Source organism: Platalea leucorodia (assembly GCF_965183815.1).
Source record: "Platalea leucorodia genome assembly, chromosome: Z".
In the NCBI taxonomy this organism is placed as follows: Eukaryota; Metazoa; Chordata; class Aves; order Pelecaniformes; family Threskiornithidae; genus Platalea; species Platalea leucorodia.
In genome coordinates, this window is record NC_138858.1 from 70,566,090 (window position 1) to 70,591,239 (window position 25,150).

General features: G+C 38.8%; 1 protein-coding gene across 1 annotated transcript in view; it reads right to left on the reverse strand.

Annotated features, from left to right (window-relative positions):
- Nucleotides 1–2,414: 2,414 nt before the first annotated feature.
- The window catches only part of COMMD10 (COMM domain containing 10), a 114,189-nt gene continuing 91,453 nt past the window's right edge, over nucleotides 2,415–25,150 (reverse strand). Inside the window, exons 6-7 of the mRNA XM_082336617.1 lie at nucleotides 3,466–3,525; nucleotides 2,415–2,826 (exon numbers count right to left, since the gene is read on the reverse strand). Coding sequence (XP_082192743.1) covers nucleotides 2,788–2,826; nucleotides 3,466–3,525 — 99 coding nt within the window. The 3' untranslated portion in view covers nucleotides 2,415–2,787. The remainder of the gene's footprint in view (nucleotides 2,827–3,465; nucleotides 3,526–25,150) is intronic.

The following is a 25,150-nucleotide window of genomic DNA, read 5'->3' on the forward strand; positions in this document are numbered from 1 at the left end:
TAATGTACAACCCCAAAGCTCCCATTACATATAGAAAAGCCTTTCTAAACTAATTGTTTATTTATGAGTGCTCCTTGACAAAAGATAAGAACTGTACTTCTTACCATGAGGTATACTATGGCTTTTATTATGGCTTCTGACAGTAAGAAATTCGGTACATTTAGTAAAAAAGAAAAGGCAACCACTGCTAAAGAAATCATAAATCTCTTCATCCATCTGCAAACAAGGATGAACACTTAATAAATTTTACAGAATCCTTGCAATCAGGCTTTGTTTTTTCTATTTTTCCCTTTAACATGTATTTTATCACTTTTAAAATATTTCCTATGAAAGCTAGATTGAAAATGCTCTTTGTTGTATCCCACACTTTTGTTTGATTTTGGCCAAATTTGCAGCAAGGCTGACACTTATGGCTTAGTTCAAAATACTAGGTACAGCTACACAACTCGTCAGTTTTCATAGTTAACTCTGGTTTATTTTGTTTCCCCCATTTTCTTCCCATTCCCCTACTATGTAAGGTTTTTCTCCCCCTCTGCCTAATATTTTCTTTGTATATATACACGTTTGCCCTCTTTTCCAGTGTTCCCCCTCTCTTCCTTGTAGTTTTCCAACTCTCAAATTCCACCCTTGGGAATATCCATTATTCTGTCCTCTCCTTCCTTTTTCCCACAGCCAGTTTCCTCCTACTCTGTCTTTGACTTCTTTTCAGATGTGCCTGCTAATTTGTCCAACGCTTCTTGCACTCCAAACTGGTCCTGCCTTCACCCCCTCTTCCAGGCTTCGTCAATCACTGCCTATATTCACAAAGATAACTTAACCCCTCTCTCACACTTGGACAACTGCCTTAGTATGTCCTGCATCCACACAGGAGAGTCTTCAACTCGCTTCAGACCTGACTTCCATAACTTAAGCTCTGGAAACTCAGGAAAATGCTCAAAAGCAGTGTTCTAGCATATGACATCCTGTCCCACAGGACCAGCAGAGAAGCCAGGACCTAAGTGTCCAGAAGTAGGGGATTTTTGTAGCTGCACTAACCACAAAGCACTGCTAATGCTGGCAGGCAGAGGGAACGGTTGGTATGTGCTCACCTGCAGAACGACACCAAGCTATGCAGCACCCTGAGGTGAGCGAGCTGGCAAGCCGGGGCTGAAGAGCCAGACTGAGGAGGTGATGTCTGTGGGTGGGAGTGTTACATCCCCAGATGATAAGGCACGTTTGCCAGTGGCTTGAGACAAGACTTGATTTTGGCAGCCAGCCTCACAAGGTGTGCAGGGTAAGATCCTGCTGTGCAACGGTGACTCATTTCTTCTTCCCAACAGAGTAATAGTGTTACCTTACCAGAGTGGTACAGTATCATCTGGCATTTCAGTTAAGAACTATGATAAATGTGTTTTTTCTCTTCAGTGGCCTTTACTCACACGTAGGCTGTTAATGACTTTATCTTCTAAATCTATTATCTCACAGCTTAGGCAACTGGCGCAAACCCCTTCAGTATTCTAGAGCTGACAGTACAGTCCCTAATAAGGCACGACAAAAAGTCCAAAACAACCCTCCAAAAGCAACAAAGCACAAAATCTAGCACAAGAGGACCACCAGCTATTCAAAACATACCTTTTGGCTATACTTATATCTAGTGTCATGAGCAAACAAGTCTCAAAAGAAAACTGGCTGGTTGGGTATTAACCATCCCTGGTTTAGGCATCTGGAAGAAAAAAGCCTTGTTCAGGGAATCCTCAAGGGAGGAAGAAAAACAAGCTAATGCCAAAGATTTTTATTTCCTCTCACCTTCTATTAGTCCAGAGTAGACAGTTGTATACTGTGCCCATCATCAAGGTGCAACAATGAAGTTGCCTGTCAATGAATAGCAACAAAGAAGAACTAAGATGATTTTTACCTTCTCATACTGCTCATGATTCCCTGTTCATCTGGAACCAATGTGTGAAAATATGACTAACTTGGCCTTTAAGTCACTGTACTTTTATTTCTTCCTTGTTCGTTGTAAAAACAGTGGTGGACAACATCAGGAAGGATCAACAAATAGCTTTCAGAAATCTGACTGTCAAGACTATTTCGGTGTTCTTTGTTATATACTCTGAGATTTCTCCCCCCAGTTATAGACCATACTACTTAGATTCATTGGTATGCATGCAGTGCTAAGAAGCCATATTTATTCTGAGCGCCAAAAGTAAACACTGAAATCAGTGACGTTGTTGATTATTTAGGAAAAAAAGCCTAAAAAAGAACAAAGATAATGAAATGAAGTTAAAATATCCCAAACAGAACCAAACCATTTTTAAATTCTGAATTTATTTTGACAAATTTGCAATAAGCATTATCAAGCATGTGAATAACAATTCAAAAGTATAGAGGTTTTATTAGCTGTGTATTTTCTTACTACTTTTATATTCCTTTCATGTCTAAAAAATAGATTTTATTCCTGGTCCCTCACTAGTATGCAAATTTCTACCAAAATCAAGTAATACACGTAACAGGACAAAAAAAAAAATCTCTGAAGCAGGGTAGCATTGTTTGGTTGTTGTTTTTTTTTTCCCTGCAAGTAAAGCCATTCTTCAGAATTGCTCAGAAAACAAGAGAAAGTCCATTAGAACCTTCAGACTCTTAACAAAGACTCTTGGCTAATGTTACTGGTCTAAAAAGGAGATAAGCCAGATAATTTTACAGGAAGCAACCCACTGAATCCTTCAGCAAACACAGCTTGGCAATCTATCTTCAATTCAAAATAATGAGGTGGCAGGAGTGTGATGGAGAAATAAGTCTTCAAAAACATCACGTAAGGGAATCCAGCTGTGCTTGTATAGTTTCCAGCTATTAAAGGAACAAAAAAGAGAGAAAAAACTCCACTCACATAAAATGTTGTTTAGAAACATGCAAACAGAAAAAAAATCACATTCCAGTATCTTCAACTACGCATACTAAATCTATTCACGTAGCAATAAAAAAATCCTGTACTCATGAATATTTGTTTTTACATGAAGCTATTAGAATTCATTGCTGCAGTTTAAATATTCAAATTTTAAAGAAACAGTTGTCTAAATACTGCCTTTTTTACATGCACAGATGTTTTGCTGTGAATTTCCAATGCATAATAACAAGGTAAAAAAATAATAGAGTTCATTTTGACTGGATTACGAGCCTGGCATTTCGACTGAAGACGTAACACAAAGATGCTCTTTCCAGAGAGCTCCTCATTGTTAATCATCAGCTACTCCTCTCGATCTAACTGCCAGGTATGCTTACAATGACCCAAGCCCTGCCTATTCCAAATTTGAATGCACGGACTCTTCTTCAAAATGCTTTATGTGATCAAACAAATCCAACAGCCTTGATTAGAGTTGGAATCATTTTCCTTCCAGTTTCATTAGATTTAATTCATATAGGCAACACTTCCTGCTGAGAAGCATAAGGTGTTTACAAAGAAACTATAGTATTGTAAAATCTACAGACCTTGTTATAGAACTCAAACAGCTCCTGATGACTAAATTCTACAAACACTTTCGTCAGGTTCTGTGAAGGAAAAAGGAAAAAAAGGAAGAAATAATCATACTTTTTTTTTTTCCTTTTGGTTTTCATTCCAATAATTCAGAATGTGCGATTAAGCCACATGAAAGATAATGGTTGCAACAGTTAGTTTTCCTTCCATTCACCACAATGTCCCTCATATATGCATATTCCATTTCAGTGAAGAATTCAAGTCTACAGGTACACGTATTCTCCTGCTGCGAAGAATAATAATAAATTATTCTACAAAAATTATTTTGTTACCTTATTTTTAAGTCTGATGAAAATGAAAGATTACATTCCTCTTTCTCAGCAGTCCATCTAAGATCTGGTAAATACCATTACACAATGACAAAGTTAGTAGTGTATTTGATTGAATTTGCACAGCTATTAATGTACTGCACCAGCACAGAGCTAATACTTCCATTCACTAATCTAACAGTTATGATCTTAGCATGCTGACACTGCTATAGGCATCTATGCACAGATTCAGCCCAAGTTAACAATTAACACAACAGCTTCAAAGCAGTGCTTAAACACTAAAAAAAAAAAAAAACCCACAGCTGATGGAAACTACTGTGGATAAAACAGATGGTGGAAATAAGCCTCTGCACGCATGTGATGATGTCTGTGGAGATGGGGGTTAAATTAAAATTTCTGTCCTGCTTAACTCGCTTGCAAGAAACAGGTAGTTTAATGCCTGCTACTTTCAGTCACAGTGCAGATCTATCCAGACTGTTTCTAGCCTTATTCCTTCTACTTCGCTTTGTCACTTTACTTATTTTAAAATAAATTACTAACTATTGCTGCACGTTCTCCGTGTTGTTGCTACTTTCCAAGGCTGGGAGGCATTCCTCAGGATAAAAGCTGCACTTCATAAACACTACCAAGGCTCTGTGAAAACTGAATCTGTGGACACCTCTACTCACAAAATATTACCAGCTGAAATAACATACACACGCTAATTTTGTTTAACTGGTACCAACTTCATGCACCACTTATTTATCAATTCAGCTTGAATGAGCAAGAATACTTTCGCATGCAGACAAGGCTGTGGGTCAGATTCTGTGTACTCTCATATCAATGCAAGTCTCGATTTAAGTCAAATAATGCTGCTGAATTTGGCGTACCAAATGCACAAGAGCCGCAGAAGCCCTGGGAACTCAGGATAGGTACTGCCTGGTGCCTGCTCCTCAAAAGGAGCTGTAAGACACAGGAAAGGGACAAAATGACTGGGGCCAGCCTGTCTGGTGCAATTCCTCCTCCCTACCCTGCAGAAAGAAGGATCTTTTCCAACAATTTCAGGAAGGCTACAAAAGCCTAGAAAAGGACCAGTGATTTGCATGAGAGACCAATCTTCCCCCTCTGGGAAGGAACAATGCAATTCTGGGAATCGTATGGTGAATACAAAATTAAACTACCAGGACAGCAGTTCTCTTTGCCATGACTCCAGCTGATCCTCCCTCCAAGGAGCATAATGCTGTGACAGGGAAGTAAAAGCATTTTTAAAGGCTTTCTAACAGCTAAGAAACAAAGAGAAAGCAAACAAGTGGTTTCTTCAGAAAAGAAAGGGGGTAGAGGAAAGAAGAAAGATACACTAATAGCAAATGGATCTACCATTTCAGCCTAGATGTTTGTTTGGCATTTGCCGTTCCAGAAGGATTTTGGTGTTTGAATGGAGGGAAGAGAAACTGAAAAGAGGAGGTTCAGAATGAAAGGAAGACATCATATATCTTGAAGTTTATCAGTCACAATGAATAGTCAGGGTCATCTCTTGCATGGTTTCTGGCAGAAGAGTGCTGGATTTCGATACGACAGTTTTGCAATGCCTCCAGAGGGGGCAGTGGGTGTGTGACACCTCCAACCACCAGATCTCATTTCTCCAAGCTCTATGTCTCATTCAAGATGGGCATCTGCTGGTACTACTTCAAATCAGCAAGCAAGACCAACTTCTCACACACACACAAAAGAAGAGAAATTGAAAAGCTTGTCTTTCATATTTTCCTCTAACTACATTAACTACTGTTAGTTATAAGATAGGGTGTGCAAATGAAAAAAGCATGGTCCTTTTAATTCAGGTTCTTTTTATACTAAAAAAAATCACTATGCTTTATGAACAGGCTGAGATCTCTCTTCCCATTATTATTTAATAATCACAGTCTGATAACTAAGACAAAATTTATGTTGCATTGTGGCAGGCAAATGTCTGTGGAGACCTAAAAGAAAGCATGCCGTGCTAGGCTATGTTTCTGATCTGGGGGTGGGGGTGGGAGTGTCAATGGAAGGGAGGATATAACAATCTTTTATGAAATATGTTGTTTATCTGCACTTAATCCTCTGCTAAAACAGAAGTTGTTTCTGTGTGTAAAAACCTGGTACATCTACATCATCACTTCAGCAGACAGCAGTGTCACAAAAAAACGTGCAGAAGTGTGGGACCAGTTAAAAATGTTATTTTTACAATATTAAATTTCTCACTAGTATGAGTCCCTTGAGGAAAGTGCCAAACGATCATTGTTATGTGATCAGGACTTCCTATATAGACCAGAAAAACATCATATCATAACTAGGTCCCTACAAGAAAAAGCTATGTCTGAGTAGGCTGATGGCCCCCCATTTTTAGCCGAGATATTCATTATTCACTTATTTGCATTATTCTGTATGAACATAAACAACCGTAATTAAAACAATGTGTCACAGGACTAGGTTAACATCCAGTTCTTTAATTACTCAGTACAATAGTATTAAAAATGACTGTATAGATAGAATATTGCTAAAGGCCCCAGAGTAGGCAAATTCCTAATCTACTTTATGGAATTTTGCTCAGATAAAGATACAAAATTACAAACAGCAATAATTTTTCAACCATAACTAAAACATAGGATAAAAAAAAAATCACTTTCAGCTTACTGACTTAATTAAATGTCACTGTGTACAGATAGAGTCAGCCTATTTACGAAAAGTGCAGCTAAGCTGCCTTCTTTTATCTACACATACAGGTTTTCAGATGTTGTCTCTGACCTAGTATGTGTTTCCCAGAACGTAAATAAGAAAAGAGTAATTTGCTGGATGTCTAACTTCTTTCTTTCTTCTATCAAGTATACCATTCTCTTTTCCTCTTTCCTGACAAATTTCCTCCCATTCCTCACCTTCACTCTACTCTTTTCCCATTTCTGGCATCTCATTTTCTCTTTGCTGTTATCATCTTCACGTGAAAGAAAATGAAACAGAGTAACCACAAAACTAAACGGCATTTATTTCCATTGTCACACTCAGTCACTCTAATACTTTTTCTAATTACATCCCAAATTTTGTCACTGTGGCAGTAAAAGTCCTAGCTCCTACTTTCAGGAGTTTTAGCCTTGAGGCTGACAGCTTCATAGCATCAGAGAAACATAGCTGAAGATGTTATTCTTATGAAGACAAAGAAATCTCTAAAATACCAAACGTTCATTCTTTGGGCAGCTTTGAAAATGTGGAGACAGGCTTTTTGCCTGATTCAATACCCATGAAAAGTGGCAGGGACAGTACTGGAGTGATATGCTCAATGAGCATAGCTAAAGAGGTGATGTGCAGCACCTTCAGCTAAATAAAGTTGCTGTTAAGTTCAATGTGCTCATCTGCTGTTAAACATGACAGACCATTGCATTTACTACTCGAAAAATGGGCGTGAATTGCAGGTGTCGCCCAAGACAAATCTTTACATCACTCTCAATCCATTGCAAGGAATATGGTAATAAGTTTTCTGAAACGTATGGTTTAACATATTTGGCCACATATCACTACTGAATGTATTTTTAACTGTTGAAATTAAATTTTAGTGCTATTTTGCCTTTATAGATCTAAATAGAATCTGATTTCATTCTACCTCTTCTCTCACCCCAGGGTTGTATCAATTTACAATTTACAGCCTCCTGAGAACTTCTGTGAAATTATAATAAGTTTAACTGATTAGAGTTGTTTTCTCCCCTTACCTATCTTCTCATTTATTGTCTGGTATAATTTTAAAAAACATAACATCTTCACTAGTCTCTAAAACATCTGCTCAAAACCAAACTTCCTTTGGGGTGAGGGAGAAGAGGGGAGAGAAGGAAAAGGAAAAGGAAGATAAAATCTTCCTGCTCCCAGTCAACATTAATATGCTAGCCTCTCCAAAACAGCCATTCTGAATGTATGGCTAATTCTACAAAACAGCCACAATCATTTAATATACACTTAGCTTACAACCACCAGCAAACAATTAGGCAAATTTTTTGCTGAACATGATCATCAGCATAAAATGAGGAAAATTCAACTACACAAGATGTAAAATAGTCCCCAGTTTTCCATGAATACCTTCTTGCTGCAGAATGTTTCTGTGGAAACCATGCAAAAAGTATGTCTTCCTTAAAATAACTCAAAAAGCAGAGGCAAATTCCTGGTTATAATCAAAGGATTTGTTTGGTTGGTTGGTTGGTTTTTTAATCCATTGCTCTAGATACTTCTATTTTAATGTATTACTGCAAAAGGCTTTATTACTAATGACAGAGTTTTGCCCAGCTGTATTCCACACGTTTAACTCCCCACCCCATGCATAAGCATAGAGCAAGGCACTAGGAGTTATAAATAAAAGACAAACTTCTGGTTTTAAAGCTAACTTGAATATGAAAAATTGATATTGCTGTAATAGTTCTCAACTGCAAAGCTGTAACTACTTTACGACGTTGCAAAATAAATGCCAAGTATTCCGAAGCAAACAGATGGAGGGACAGGCTGGTTTGTATATCTAAATGTCTACTGATAATGATAATGTTCTATGACTGAGCACATGTAAAAAATTACAGTATATTCAGCAAAGTTTGTTAATAATAACTAGCTGAAGCAACACATATCCTAGTCTCCATATTCTAATATATCCTTTACTACTATCTTGAGCCACATCTCAATTAACAAAAGAATATTTTCATGTTTGCTTTCCATTCCCCTATTTATTCCTATTACATATCCTTAAAATCTCAGATATAATGGAAGGATATGGATAATTAAACTAATCAAGTTTATGGCCAAATTCAGATGCATTCCTAAACAGATCCCAGCTGATTCTTAGTAGCCTACATTTCCCTCTGGACTCATCAGCATCTGTGCTACATCAGTTCAGACTTCCTTTAAATTTCCTTGGACTCTGGAGAACTATGTATTCACTTAGGCACTTACAGATGGGAAGAGGGTCATAAGTTGTATCTCACAGAATTTATCAGCCAGTTTAAGCTGCTTGGTCAGAAAGATGGATTGTACTGTGGTAAGAAAAGCAGATGTGTTAAAACAGACCAGCATCACTTAAAAGTACACCTGTTCTTTAACTCTCTGCAACTAAGAGACAGCAATTAAGACTCCTTCACATTCTTACAGCACTAGATGGATATAATTCTAAGGGATTGAGCAGAACACAGGGAGTTAAATACCAACTTATATATTCCTAATTACACTTCTTTCATATCAACAGAAAATGTGACCTTCAAACTCCATTCTTCTTCCAACCTTATTTCCATTTGCAATACCAAATAATTATTTTTGTAGAGAAAAAAATCGTGCCTTATGACTGAATTACATACATTTTCAAGTCTCAGTGTGCAAGTGTTACAGAACAGAACATCTTTCATACTAACCCCCTCTCTTCCTGATTGATATGTTAACATTTAGTTTGTACATATACTGCATTTTACCTTTCAAAGTTGCATTTCTTTTTCATATAAGCTTAAGAATTTCAAATTCCCTATGGTATTTAGGGAGATCAAAATCAGCAGTGTACTAAGAATGTCTTTCCCTCCTTTTGCAATGTATTCGTAAGCTCCGTACCCAAAGCTCTGTGTTGATTTCTGAGATCTAATCAACGTGCTACTGGAAACTGATGGTTTGGAGATACATACAGATAATCTTACTCCAGCAGATACAGGATCATCTAAGCATGTTTTCATAGAAAGTGCCTAGAATAAATTCATTGCCCAGTCCAGCAGTGAGCCAACAGACTGTGCAGGCATTTGGAGACCTGCAGAAGAGCTGACATACTTCCAAACAGCAACAAGAACTTCAGTTATTTCCATTTTCACTCCTCCTGTTCCCTTCCACCCTCATGAAAATATCCATTACTGGCTGGATGAACTGGTGCAAAGCTACAGACAAGAAACGGGACACAACTACTAAAAAGACGACATACACTGGCAAGATCACAGGTCATTAGAGGCAGACAGGCCCCTTCATCCACAGTAGGGGAGAAAAATGCTTTTAAAACAGAGACAATTATCTGGAAACAAAGAACTACAGTTTTCACCTCAATACACCTCGTCAGAGTAAATACCATCTTGCTAAGGAAAACAGCAAAGCATTTTTTTCCCAACAGCTGTATCCAGGCAGACGGTTCCTTTGCCTTGAATGTACTAGGACTTCACATTCCTATAAATAACATCATTAGGTTGGTTGGTTGTTTAATACTTTTGCGTGGAAAACCTCTCAAAAACAAAAATCTAGAGTTGTAGGGTTGTCACTTCTGTGCAAAGATTATGTGAAATACACTTTTACAAAAACATCACAGTGAACAAACACACTTCTTGGGGAAATAGGTGGTAAATGTGTATCAGTGCATGCCCATCACAAGAAATATTTAAAAGCAGGTCTTTTGTACTGATACCTACCTGTATGTTTTATGTACAGAAAATGGCTCATAGAAGATCTATTGAAAGCCTGAGTTCTTTCTATGCCTGCTCTGTATTTTGTACATACCTTCACCCGCCCTTCCCTTCTTTGAAGACAACTATACACAGTACAAGTTCAGGTTATGCAGGGAGAAGATTAGAAAGGTGAAGACCCAGCTAGAACTTAAACTGGCCACCACCGTTAAAGATAACAAAAAACGTTTTTACAAATACATCAGTGACAAAAGGAGGGCCAGGGAGAATTTCCATCCTTTGTTGGATGCAGAGGGAAACATTGCCACGAAGGCTGAGGAGAAGGCTGAGGTACTTAATGCCTTCTTTGCCTCAGTCTTTAATAGTCAGACAAAGGACATCGAGGTGCTGGAGCGTGTCCAAAGAAGGGCAACGAGGCTGGTGAAGGGTCTAGAGCACAAGTCTTATGAGGAGCGGCTGATGGAGCTGGGGTTGTTTAGCCTGGAGAAAAGGAGGCTGAGGGGAGACCTTGTCGCTCTCTACAACTACCTGAAAGGAGGTTGTAGCGAGGTGGGGGTCGGTCTCTTCTCCCAACTAGCAAGTGACAGGATGAGAGGAAATGGCCCCAAGCTGCGCCAGGGGAGGTTTAGATTGGATATTAGGAAAAACTTCTTCACCGAAAGGGTAGTCAGGCATTGGAACAGGCTGCCCAGGAAAGTAGTTGAGTCTCCATCCCTGGAGGTATTTAAAAGATGGGTAGATGTGGTGCTTGAGGACATGGTATAGTGGTGGACTTGGCAGTGCTAGGTTAACGGTTGGACTCAATGATCTTAAGGGTCTTTTCCAACCTTAACGATTCTATGAGTCTATGATTATTGACTCCTCACTAGTCTCCACATGGTATCAGTCACTAACAGCATAAAGCATCGATCTGCACAAATGTGTCACTGTAATTTCAGGATTCAACAGGAAAACATGTAGGTGTAATTCCCAAATACAGTATCCAGGAAAAGATGTGTTTGAAAATTGTTAAGTTTCATTCACTAACAGGCCGCCACACAATTACTAAGAATACCACTGATTAATCTAAGGAACACGGGTCCTAATAATGACCACCTCCCTACTTCATCTCTCACCTAATTTTGCAAATCATACTGTACTCCTAATACTGCAGAAAGCTCTCTGAAGAAGCAACCTCACTAAAAGTTTAAAATAAATATACCCTTTCTTCCTATTAAATTTCAATGTACCAAGTATGGAAAAAAGCTCTGGGAAAGCATGTACAGCCTCATTGTTGCATATTGCTTATAGAGTGTACAGTCTGTAACTAGCAGAATACAACTTTCTTCTTTAGGCAGAACTCTACTTTGACAACTAAATAATTTTATTCTTGAGAAGAAATTAAATTCTTTGATCTTTCATGTTTTTGTACAGCTTATTTGGCACAGAAATTATAATATAAAAAAAATTAAGTTCAAGAACACTGCAAGGAAAAATAAGGAGTTACAACTCTGTGTTTCATTTATTTCCACCAGGGCTATCATGTAAGTCTTCAAACACCACAAAGACCAGTGAGTTCACACTTCTATTCTAAAGATATCTCACATCAAGACTCACAGAACAGTCTTACATTCACCTTGAATGATAAAGAATTCACTTTTCTTTTCTTCTTATGCTTGTACTTGTAGAGAACCACTGCTGAAGAAACAGAGAGCCCAGCAGTAAGCATGCTGGCTCCAGAAATGCTTTCAAGCTTTTCGGACCTCACATGTTCGCTGAATTTGATCACAGCGAAATTCATTTTTTACGAGCTACACATGAAAAAGATGTCACGTAGGCATGGTTATGAAATATTTCCATTATTGTACTCAGAAAATAATCCAATTCTAGAAAGCTAACAGAACTGAGTGTAAATATTAAGTGCAACATTAGCCTAGCATTAGCATCTGAAAACTTAAGATTACGGACTCAAATGGCAAACATTGCAACTTGGATACGTATCTTAGGACAGTGAAGTTCAGCCCTACAGCATTGGAGGCAGACTGAGATAGATTTGTATGTGGATATACAACGGTCAAAACGTCCTACAGCAAGGAGAGCAGCTCAACAACACGGACAGAATGTTTTAGAGAGCTTCTCACACAGCTTGCTTGTAGCTGACATGATTAACATGGAGCTGCAAACCAAAACTTTATGTTCAAATCAGATACACATCTAATGCTGGGTCTGAAGAAAGCTGGACTTAGAGAAAGCTCAAACTGTAATCTAAACCACTCAGAAAGCCACCCCTTTGGTCTCAACTAAAAGCTAGACAAAACCTCCCATTGTCCAGGGAAAGAAACCTGGGTTTTTGTCATTTGCATCCACATCTAGAGCAACTGCTCCAACAGGTATTTTATATGGTGTAGTCATGCAGATGAGTAATACTTTAAGAAGGCTTTAGATGAATGGAGGAAACTGGCATCTTTTTGCAGCATTAGCTTCTGAGCCTACCTGGTTCAATAAGATACTGCAACACTGCATTGTTTTATCATGAAAGGCCTTTCTTCACCACCAGCAAACCTGCAAGCATCTATCGTTTCTACTGAGGCATAAGATAAAAGATGCCAGCAGCGAGAGGAAAGATCTAAGGAAGCTCAGATCCACGTGAAATCAAGGTAACTGATGTGAAAATACCCTTTCAAAAAAATCTGCTTAAATATTTACAAAATGTCAAGATTAGATAACTTGTAAATTAGTTCTTTTGTTTGGGATGGGTCACTCAGAGTATCACCAATTTGGATTTTGCTAGGCAGACAGGCAAAGATAAAATGTCTGGGTTTTTCTCTGTGCTAAAAGGGTGTTAGTGGCTGTCAGCACACATATAACTGATCTCCAGTGGGCAAAACTGGGTGCTTGCACACAAGTCTCAGCTGCTGAAAGACACTGGAAAGCCATGAGGGAGTGAGGGATGTTAACTAGCAGTCTAGTCCCCAGCAGGATCAAAGACAGAGCTCTTAGGGAATAAGATTGTTTGTAAAGTAATGTATATTTTCTTTTTTTTTTTTTTAATTAGGAAGTCACCTACTATTTTTACTGTATTCTAAGAAATAGAACAGATGTACAGCTTTTGCTACAATACTCACAATTTACAAATAAATACCAGACTCCCAGCCAGTATCTCTTCCTTGCCAGAAGCAACCCAGAAAGGCCTTGAACCTGGGCCACCCATTTGGATTGAGGACATACCAGTGTTGGAGTGTGATGAAAAAGACATCGCTGCCCTGACACAAGCAAACATCAACACTTCTGAGGCAACACAGCACAGTGCAAAACTGGAAGAGATCTTTAAAAGCAAAGTTTGTCAAATTAGACAAAAAAGCTTTTCCTTTTTACAAGCATTAAAAAAAAAGACTGGGTGGTCTTTTCTTATTATGACTCTGCAAAATTAAGAGGAATGTGGAAACAACTACTTACTATGAAGCAATCGACCAACAACTTTTCTTTGTCAGTTTGTCACTGAAGGTTAGGCATGTTCTAATGATGCAAAAACTACCTGTTTTTGATTTTAGACAATGTAATTTCAGTCATCTTCTTGCTTTGTTACTTTTACTGAAAAGTTATTTAAAGCTTGGTGTAGTGGTGTGGTGTGAATTCTCACTGCTTACAAAGAAAACTGGACAGAGTGCTAAAGACACAAAGTACTACAAGTGCTGTGAAAGTGTTTTCACATACAGTGAAGATGAAATCAAACCACTCATCCACAGTTTCCTTCAAAGTCAGAATATGAATATAAGTTCATAGGTAATACCATCTCAGGGAAGAAAAAAAAAAACTTCTGGCTAACATAAGCAATTCGAAAGAGGGTATCAAATCCCTCTTTATTTTCTTCAAGTCTGTGTCCTATTGAATTAGTTCATACAGGTTGCTTTAAAAGAGAGTGAGCAATGTGAAGGAATATAGTACTAGATTTGGATTATTCTATAGATGGCTGGAGTACAATGCAGTATTCAGGCTGGCTACAGTGGTTTCAGTGAATATCAAAACCAAGATACTTTTTATGTTTTTCTCTCAAAACGAATCCGTTTAGCTCCAAATTAATTACAGTTTTCTCTTTCAAGCCAGCACTGCATGATGCAAAACTGAAATGGTAAAGCAAGGAATAAAAAGTGTTGTTATATGGTGTAATCTTTTCCTAAAGATAGACATGAAATTAATATTTAAACTATGTTTAATGTCTTTCACATTTTTGCCTTTTTAACATAGATATTCTTCAAAGGGAAAAATGGAAAAATAAGGTGTTACAGGTCAGTTTGCAAACGCTATTTTGTCTGTATGAATGGTTTTATAAACCCATGTTTAAACCTATGTTTAAGATACTAAGTCACTTCTTCAAAAAAATACTGAAAGCTTGTAATTTAACGTCTTGTCTACACTAATTATAACACAGGTTAAAAGTGTAACATATGGGTTAGGCATTGATATTTAGATTTGTAATCTAAGAAGTTATGAGACTCTTAAAATAACCGAACACATTTCCAGATTTTTCTTATATCTCTTATATATGGAGAGAATGCTAAGAATATACTTGCTGACTACCAAAGGTTTTAAATTTAAAAGAAAAATAAATAAAATGGTTTAAAATATTTTCTCTTGAAATAGTATTTATATGCTACTACGGAAAGGAATTTAACACAACTTTTCTCTTCCTTTCAGTCACGAGAAGGTTTTCAACATGCATATTGTTCCCCACAACATTCTTACCTCTAAATTGGAGAGATATGGATTTGATGGACAGACTGGTAGGTGGGTAAGGAATTGGCAGGACAACAGCATCCAGAGAGTTACAATCAATGGCTCAATGTCCAAGTGGAAACCAGTAACGAGTGGTGTCCATCAAGGGTTCACACTAGGACCAGTACTATTTGATATCTTCATTATTGTCTTCATTAATGACACAAACAGTGGGACTGAGTGCACCCTCAGCAGATATGCAGATGATGCCAAGCTGATGGGTGCAGTTGATTCGCTTGAGGGAAGGGATGCCATCCAGAGGGACCTGGACAGGCTTGAGGAACAGGCCCATGCAAGTCTCATGAAGTTCAACATGGCCAAGTGCAGGGTCCTGCTCCTGGCTCAGGGCAATCCCCAGCATCAACACAGACTGGGGAATGAATGGATTGAAAGCAACCCTGTAGAGAAGGACTTGGGGACACCGGTGGATGAAAATCTGGACATGAGCCAGCAATGTGGTTTCGCAGCTCAGAAAGCCAGTTGCATCCTAGGCTGCATCAAAAGAAGAGTGGCGAGCAGGTCGAGGGAGGTGATTCTCCCCCTCTATTCTGTTCTGGTGAGACCCCACCTGGAGTACTGCATCCAGCTCTGGGGTCCCCAGTACAGGAAAGACATGGATCTGTTGGAGCGGGTCCAGAAGAGGGCCATGAAAATGATGCAATGGCTGGGACACCTCTGCTATGAAGAAAGGCTGAGAGAGCTGGAGTTGTTCAGCCTAGAGAAGAGACGGCTCCAGGGAGACCTTATTGCAGATCTTCAATACTTAAAGGAGGCTCATAAGAAAGATGGAGAGAGACTTTTTACCAGAGCCTGTACCAGCAGGACAAGGAGCACTGGTTTTAAACTGAAAGAGGGTAGATTTAGATTGGATATAAAGAAAAAATTCTTTGCAATGAGGGTGGTGAGACACTGGAACAGGTTGCCCAGAGAAGCTGTGGATGCCTCATCATCGGAAGTGTTCAAGGTCAGGCTGGATGGGCCTTTGAGCAATATGATCTAGTGACAGGTGTCCCTGCCTATAGCAGGGGGGGTTGGACTAGGTGATGTTTAGAAGTCCCTTCCAATGCAAACCATTCCATGATTCAAAGATACATGTCTTCTTAACATGGGACATTATTTTACAGACAAAAATACATTTTAATACTTGCACTACAATATTCAGACAAATTAGAATGATGTGAGTTAATATTGAAACAGCTTGGTTTTAATACTGACTTTCAATATATTCAAGTCCAAAACAGCTGGATCTTCTCTTCTTAAGACATACGTAATGAGGTGATGGTAAAGGGAAAAACAAAGAATAATGATATGCAGGTATGGTGGGCTAAAAAAGTTTGATTTCTAACCTGACATAATGACACATAAAACGATACACTTATAAACGCAGTTTTTACATATACTGGGGAGTGTAGCTTAAAGAGAAAGACGAATATTATGATGGTGAAGAGTACTACCAGGGAACTGTTAATATCTGCTTCCCCACTGGCTAAATAGGTACTGTTAAGTCTGGCTTTCCTTTATACAACAGAAGTATTTTCCAATAATCTCACAGAAAACTTACCTATCTTGAACCCACTGTACATCCTCCCATATTCTTTGTTGTGATACACCTTTAGGGTATGACTATCCACATACAGTAAATTGCTTTGTCTTTAATCTTCATGATTCACATATTCTTCTATCTAAAGCAAGCTTCTGTGGTTTTTGCACTTTTTTCCTAAGAAAATTTAGGAAGTAAGGGGGACTGAACTATCTCAAGTTCAAATTAAGCATACACCAGAGACAAAATGGAGACTTAGTTGATTTCCTCCTATTTAGTACCAAGGCAGTGCTCTAGTTGCATTCAACGTGTAAAACTGTGCACTGACCAGCAGAAAAATGAACTGGGGAAACAAATGGTTGACAGATGAACTGATGAACCAGAAAGATACCCTGAATAACCTGGTCAGGTACTTGGCTGGGGCCTCAGGGTGACAGCAGTCTTATGAAAAAGCATATTAAGAGTATCTGTGCTCTCTTACTGCTGAGTGACAGAATTAACAGTTGAACACACACTAAAGGGAGATGCCATTAGATTCCAGGCATGAGAACAGTTTTGTGACTGCTGAAGAGAGAGTAATTCCACAGCCCTACACAGAGGAATGAATTACCAACATTGCAAACCAGTTTCTTTAATGAGAACAAATAGTCCAATATGCTTGGGACCATTATTTTAAAAGGATTAAAGCACTATTGCGTAGGAGAATCAATTCTATTTGGATTGTTTTGTTTATCTTGGAGATAAACAGATTAACTTGTCTGCAACAACAAACTACCCAAAACTCTGGCAAAGGCAGTGTGGGATCAGAGGGTGTCTAAGGAATATGTAGATCCAACAGTTAATTTGACAGTTGGCAATCCAGCTCTCAAACTGATAAATGCAGTACTTGGTTTTTTGTGGCATTGGTTTTGCTAAAGCTGAAGCCTACAGAGGTATTAAAACCTAAAATGTTAGAACACAGCCCGAGACTGCAAGAGGAAGGACCAACTGAATAAATTACATCTCCATATCAGCAAGAACTTTGGTAAATATACAAAGTGAGTTTTTGTTTTTGAACTGAAATGTTTCTCCAGGAATTGTTCATGTATTCTGTGGTTGAAAGTATTGAAATGTGAAAGTAAACACACAGGAGGTCAAAAGTTGCAAGCCATTCAACAATAACTACACTTGGTACATCAATGAATGAAAGCTTTAGGACACTGAAGATCCAGAAAGAATTTCCATTCCTTTTTTTATTTGGGGAACTAAAACTTTTCCTTTTGAACCTCTGAAATACATCCTTCAATAGTTCTACAAGCAAGACAAGAGACTTCTTGTCTTAAAACATATCCCATAGTATGAGGAAGAGAACAGAGCATTTACCTCCATTAGTAAGAACAAAGCCATCAGGCAGAGTGAAGTGATTCTCCTCTGCTCGGCACTTGTAAGGCTTTATCTGAGACACTGCATCCAGTCCTGCACACCCCCCGTACAGGATAGATGTTAGCAAACTGGGGGGGAGTTCAGCATCATCTGGATGATTATCATCTGGATGATTATGATCTGGAGGCACCACATGTGAAGAGATACTAGGAGAAGTTGGCTTGCTTCATTTGAAACAGGGTTAAGAATGGGGAATCTAATTGCAGTCCTATCTGTAACAGTTTTAGCATTAAATCATTCCTCTGTGACAGGTGATTCTAATTTATCTTGTTAAAGATTACAGATCTTACCTGTTTAGAGAGCCCACCTCATAACAAAGAATGATATTTGGTAATACATAATAACCATCCCTTAGCTGAAGAGTTGATAAGGAATACAATTTCAATCCATCCATGAGGATTCAATTTCTCTGAATATTTTTCGCAGGGAGCCAACCCAAATGAAATCCCTAGAAGTTGGCAATCACACCTTTTAGATGGCCACTGTTCTTCACTCTTAGAAGACGTGGAACTGGATGCACAAGTAATTTCAGTAGATATTGGCTGATCAGCAGTGACAGTAGCCAGAAGGATGATCTAGATAACTTGGTAGTAGGCCAGTAAAATTCACAAGTGACAAGACTGTGGAACGGTCAATCTTGGGATCCAAAACCTTTGCTGATCTCTCGCTTGTCTATCACCACCAGTTTAAAAGTGCTGCAACTGGAGTCTGATTAATGATTTTTAACAATGCAAAAGTATTCCAGCACAGTCTCTAATAGCTCTGAAACTTTAAAAAGAGTATAAAACATCCATAAAGAGCAAGATAGGACTGAATACCCAAAGGGTCTGGAGCTCTTGGATAAAAAATTGCTGCTATTAGTCAGTTACGCCTCTAGACACCACCATTCAGAGCCTACCTAGGGCTACCCCAGCCATAAGGCTCTTGGTGTAGAATCAAAATGCTATGGTCAGATAATACAAGGTGCTAGATTCACTTCAACTGTTAAAGTGTGTTTAACAGAAAGTCAATAGGTTAATTTTGCATTAGTGGTTGCATAGCCTATTCTCTCAGAATAAAGACAGCATAACTATGCAAGGCTGGCATAAACTCTGTATTAGTTGCATATATTCTAGATAATGTGACAGAATGGCAATCAGGTACCCAACATTACAATTCTTCTGTGAACAGTCAGGTAGTGCAGAGATACAGTATTAATGACTGTGAAATCATGCCTAGACTCCATGGTGTAAACTTAATTGTGAAACCATGGCATTAGACTTAATTTCTTCTGCAGGTACTGACTGGCTGTCAATTGAACTGAAAACACTATTTACAGTCCAGTATGTGGCAATATTTCCAAGCAAACAAGAGACTGAAGAGGTGAAGATAAATATCAAAATAGGGCTGTAAATTACCTTGCCGAAAGCTCCTACCCAAAAGCTCCCTGGAATATTTCACTACTGTGAAGCCATAACACAAGGAATCTCATAGGGCATTATCCAGATGATAATAATAATGGTTACTAGAAAATGCTGCATTTTCTACACTTCTGTTTAATGCAGCATGGCATCGGCTCCTTAGTAGCTGCATTTTCCTATACAATGCACTTTAGTAACACTGTGTTTACAGAAACCAAGACACATTAAACACTGACAGATCCACATTCAAAACCTACACAAATTAATGAAATTTTAAGACAATTTACATTGGTTACTTCACAAAATCCCAGCATCCCACTGCTTCTAGTTGCGGACTACAAAAAGCTCCTAAATTCTCTCCAGTTGAATGACAACAATTGAAAGCTCAAAATAACGCAAGAATTTTAGAACAAAATATATCTTTGTCACAAATCCTGTTTTCCACGCTGACCACAGTGTTTAAATATGCAATGGTTTCATAGCTTAGAAAATGTGTGAGATCAACCGTGACTGAGGATTACAAAGAAAGTAATTAGTTCATGCAGATCAATCCAGAAATCAACATAGACCTTGGAAAAGACCGACCTCAGGATCGAAAGCCTGCAACAGTGGCTGCTGTCCAGCCCTGCCATCACTCTGTGCTCTAGGAGCCAGGAGGAGAAGATAGTCCTTCTTTCACCATGCCTGTAATTCCCAGTTAGGTGATACCTGGGCTTCGATAACAGCCTGTCCCTCTATTTCTAAACTGCTACGTTGGCAGCTGTGTGAAATGAGGTAGGGAGTCTCAGTCATAACCCACAGCATGCAGAAAAAAAGCAATTGAAGTTCACATGTTTTATTGGTCTGAACACTAAATCAGTGAGAAACAAAGTACTTGCTCATCCAAAGAGGTAGCCAAGAGAGAGTTTTAGCACAGGAGGCAAACGCTGTTCTTCCGTATGTGTGTTTGAAGAGCAGGGCATGAAGAGACGGGTTATGTTATGTTATGTATTAGGAACAACAGAATTGCAAAATAACAATATATAATACAGGAAAGGTTGAACAGAGACCTTTCTTACGGCAAGAAAAGCTTATTGCTTTCCTTATTGCAAGGGACTGACAATGGCAGATACCACCAGGAGATTTCTTCTACTGCTAAAAAGGAATTTTGATGGACTATAGTCATAGACCAACATAAAGTCTATATATTAAAAAAATATACCCACAGTCAGCTTATTCCTACTGAATAAGCATTTGACCACAGTGGTTCACTAGTACCATAGAGAAATTTAAAAAAAAAAAAAAAAAAAAAAGAGAGAGATTTTCTAAAAAGTCAAATACAGATGTTAGGTTTTGCAGTGATAAAAACTTCCTGTGCAATTTACTTAATGCCTTCAACTAAGTAAACAAATTTTAAGCATCTATAGATCTCTCATTCACTTGATGTTAAAGTCTCAAAGTATGCCCAATATTTTTGCCACTATAGATACTTCTCAGTGAACTGCAGTGAACACTTTACTATTTGGGCTTTTTTGTAGCTGCTTTTCAGTGAATTGCAGTGAACATATTATTATTTGGGCTTTTTAATGTGTTTCTTTTTTAGTCCCCTATCAGGGACCCTACTCATGCTATATCAGAAATGGTTCGTTCCACATTACTGTAATGTAGAAAATCTAATATCAAAGGAAAAAATTTGTCCTAAATATTAAGTGCACATATGCAGCATTCATCATTTAAAATCTCATATTCTGTCCTTTTAAAGATTTTTTTCAATTCAAGCTCTTTTGAGTAACAGGGAGGAAAAAGGCACCTGAAATAAGTAAACTGATTTTAGAGATCTTTCTTTTTAACAAAAATGAAATATGCTTATGGGTATATACACTTTACGTAAATGCTTAGCAACAAAATAATTTTATTATGGTTAAGATATATTTCAGTGGAGAAAAGGGAGGAATGGAACAGGGGAAAAGTAAGAGTTTTTAATGTACGCATTGAATTAATCTTACATCAGTGTAGCTTGAAAGAGCTACAGTGGTAAACAAAAGTCTATGAAAATATATATATTTGAGCTTTCCAACATCCCTGAGAATTTACCAAGTATATACTATCTTAGTTCACAGGTTTGTGCATCATCTACAGCACAGCATGAGATTAGATTGGCTATACAGCCTAATGCTTTCTTGATATGTTTACCTAGCCACAGCTCCAATGTTCAGTTCTCCCTTTTCCTGAAAGATGAAATGGCTTGCAAACACTTCTGCTGACTTCATTTTCCTCTTGATCCTCAACACTAAAAGCTGAAGTTTTAAAAGTGGCACTTCTGAAAAAGCTTAGGAGACGCTAAGAGTGGTAACTTGCCTCATACATAATTTTGTAACGGCAATTTGTATTTTTTTATTAGGAGTAAAGTGCAGATTTGTATAAATCAGTGGTAAATTCAGTCCCCTCATGTTGCAGTGAAGAGCAGTAACAGCTTGACTCTTGAGATATTTTTATTTATTTTCAATCCAAGCTTGGACATGTTTTGCATGAGAGATGATTTGAATTTCTATGCTACCTAGGTTCTACTTTCACACTCCAATAGAAAATGTATAAATCACACAAAGTAATGTTTTCTTGTGGTCCTCCATATATACTTAAAAAAAAAAAAAAAGAAAAAAAAGACACGCCTACAATATAAAAATGTTTCTATCAAATAATTAAAAGTCTGAAATCTCATTTGAAAATTACTTGCTTTTCAAAAAATCCAATTAATTAACAAGCAGGTTTTAGGCAAATCCATCTGTCCATTCCAAAAGACAATTAATGTCTTTGCCCAGAATATTAAATCTTACATGGCCACAGAAGTACTGACACTTAATTCAATACTGTGCCATCTTGCTAGCGGGAAAACGTGGAGTAGCTCTTTTGTAAACCCTATTAAAAATGTATGAGATATTTTTTATTTTGGAAAATTTAATTTTTTAATCCATAACCCTTAAATGTCATGCACATTAAAAACCAACATGCATTCTAAACAAAGCAGGTCAGAACCAGGCAGCATATATTAATAACAATGGGGCTATTAGCATGGAATCAGAATGCCAGTCTTAACACGAGTAGGTCACATGTCTGTACAGCGAGCTGACTGACAATACGAATTTTCTCAATATACAAACCTTTTGTCCCAAACTATTTTTATGGGAATTGTGACGCACGTATTTTATGCAGTCATGAGAAAACAAGTAAGTGCCATTAGTTTTAAAACACATACCTGTTTTTGTTTATACCCAAGAAGAAAAAGAACTGGCAGAGGACAGAAGAATAAAACAAATGGGGGGAAAATTATGATTAAAGAAATCTAAGATACAAACCACAATTTTTTCCTGTGTTACAAATGACTTCACAAGAGACTAAAGCATGCCATAGGAATATCTAGTATTGCCATGGAAGTCAGAGATACAACCTTGGAGAAGGAAGCTATTTTCTGTTGCAATACCACAAAATCAAAGGATCTGGAAAACACAGGCATATTTAATGCTAGACTTCGCTCCTAATCCAAGGAGATCCTATAGCCACAGTCATACTGCCTTTAAAAACTTACTTCTCAAACTTGAAAGCACCTCAAGACTCCAGAAAGAAGCACCTTTTGTAACACTCTGCTATCCATAACTTCAACTCCATTTGTATTCCATCAATTTCAGTCAATAACCTCTCTTCAGACTTTCTCTTCTCCCTTCATCTGTTTGCAGGTAAGTATTTCAAACACTTTGGGGTTGTTGTCAAAGGTCCCTTAAACTGCCTCTTTAAACAGGGTGTCTGGTCTTCAGAAGACATCAATCATTAATTCATTTTTAACAAATCTAACTACAGTACGGAAAGAACCCTTCCACATGTGTCTGTTTAACTGTCAAAACAAACTCGGAAATACACTCTTTGTCATTACAATTTCTGTTTAGTGTTGACGTAATAGACCCATCCGGCCCTTCAGCTTAATTCTACCACAAAATACAAAACCTGATGATTCTCAAGCAAGTCACACAATAGGTGAAACACCAGTAATTATGGAACAAAGATCTGGAATGAGAAAGGTAGCAGAAATGAGTAGGCAAAAGCTTCCCTTAAAAGATAATAGCTTTCCAACTGAAAAAAAAAAATCTCCTTTTCAAATTCTGTTTCACTGTGAACACTCTGAAACCAATAACTTTAGAGGTAGCAGTGTATATGCAACCCCATCAAAAACCCTCCCAGACTCCGACGGGATTTCTTGAGCCTCATGTGGGTTTATCTGTCTAATAACCCTCAATAGACCTCCATTGACAAGCTTGTCCCATCTTCCCTTAAACCCATGCCAAACTGTTTGCACCCACATTTTTGGGCAAGGCTTTCCAAAAGACTCTTACTTCCTATGTGAACGTATGAACATAGGAAGATCAGGTTTGAGACCACCTGAGGAACCTGAACATACATAAGTCTATGGGTCCTGATGAGATGCATCCCAGAGTCCTGAGGGAACTGGCTGATATAGTTGCCAAGCCACTCTCCACGATATTCGAAAAGTCATGGCAGTCAGTTGAAGTTCCTGGGGACTGGAAAAAGGGAAACCTTGCACCCACTTTTAAAAAGGGTAAAAATGAGGACCCTGGGAACTATCAACCTGTCAGCCTCACCTCTGCACCTGGGAAGATCATGGAACTGATCCTCCTAGAAGCTATGCTAAGGCACATGGAGGACAGGGAGGTGATAAGAGACAGCCAGCACAGCTTCACCAAGGGCAAGTCCTGCCTGACCAAACCACTGGCCTTCTATGATGGAGTAACTACATCAGTGGATGAGGGAAGAGCTACGGATGTCATCTATCTGGACTTCTGTAAGGCCTTTAACATGGTCCCCCACAATATCCTTCTCTCTCAATTGGAAGGATATGGATTTGATGGGTGGGCTCTTCGCTGGATAAGGAATTGGCTGGATGGTCGCATCCAGAGGGTAATGGTCAATGGCTCGATGTCCAGATGGAGAACAGTGACAAGTGGTGACCCTCAGGGGTCCGTACTGGGGCCAGTACTGTTCAGTATCTTCATCAATGACATAGGCAGCGGGATTGAGTGCACTCTCAGTAAGCTTGCAGATGACACCAAGCTGCGCGGTGCAGTCGACACACCTGAGGGACGGGATGCCATCCAGGGGGATCTGGACAAGCTTGAGAAATGGGCCTGTGTGAACCTCATGAGGTTCAACAAGGACAAACGCAACGTCCTGCACCTGGCTCGGGGCAATCCCCAGTATCAATACAGGCTCGGGGATGAAGGGATTGTGTGCAGCCCTGCCAAGAAGGATGTGGGGGTACTGGTGGATGAAAAGCGGGACATGAGCCGGCAATGTGCTCTCGCAGCCCAGAAAGCCAACCGTATCCTGGGCTGCATCGAAAGAAGCGTGGCCAGCAGGTTCAGGGAGGTCATTCTGCCCCTCTACTCTGCTCTGGTGAGACCCCACCTGCAGTACTGCGTCCAGCTCTGGGGTCCTCAGTACAAGAAGGACATAGACCTGTTGGAGAGGGTCCAGAGAAGGGCCACAAAAATGATCAGAGGGATGGAGCACCTCTCTCATGAGGAAAGGCTGAAAGAGCTGGGGCTGTTCAGCCTGCAGCAGAGAAGGCTGTGGGGTCACCTTATTGCAGCCTTTCAGTACTTACAGGGGGCTTATAAGAAAGATGGGGACAGACTTTTTAGCAGGGTCAGTAGCGATAACACAAGGGGTAATGGTTTTAAACTAAAGGAGGGCAGATTCAGACTGGATATAAGGAAGAAATTTTTCACAATGAGGGTAGTGAAACACTGGAACAGGCTGCCCAGAGAGGTGGTAGATGGAAACATTCAGGACAGGCTGCATGGGGCTCT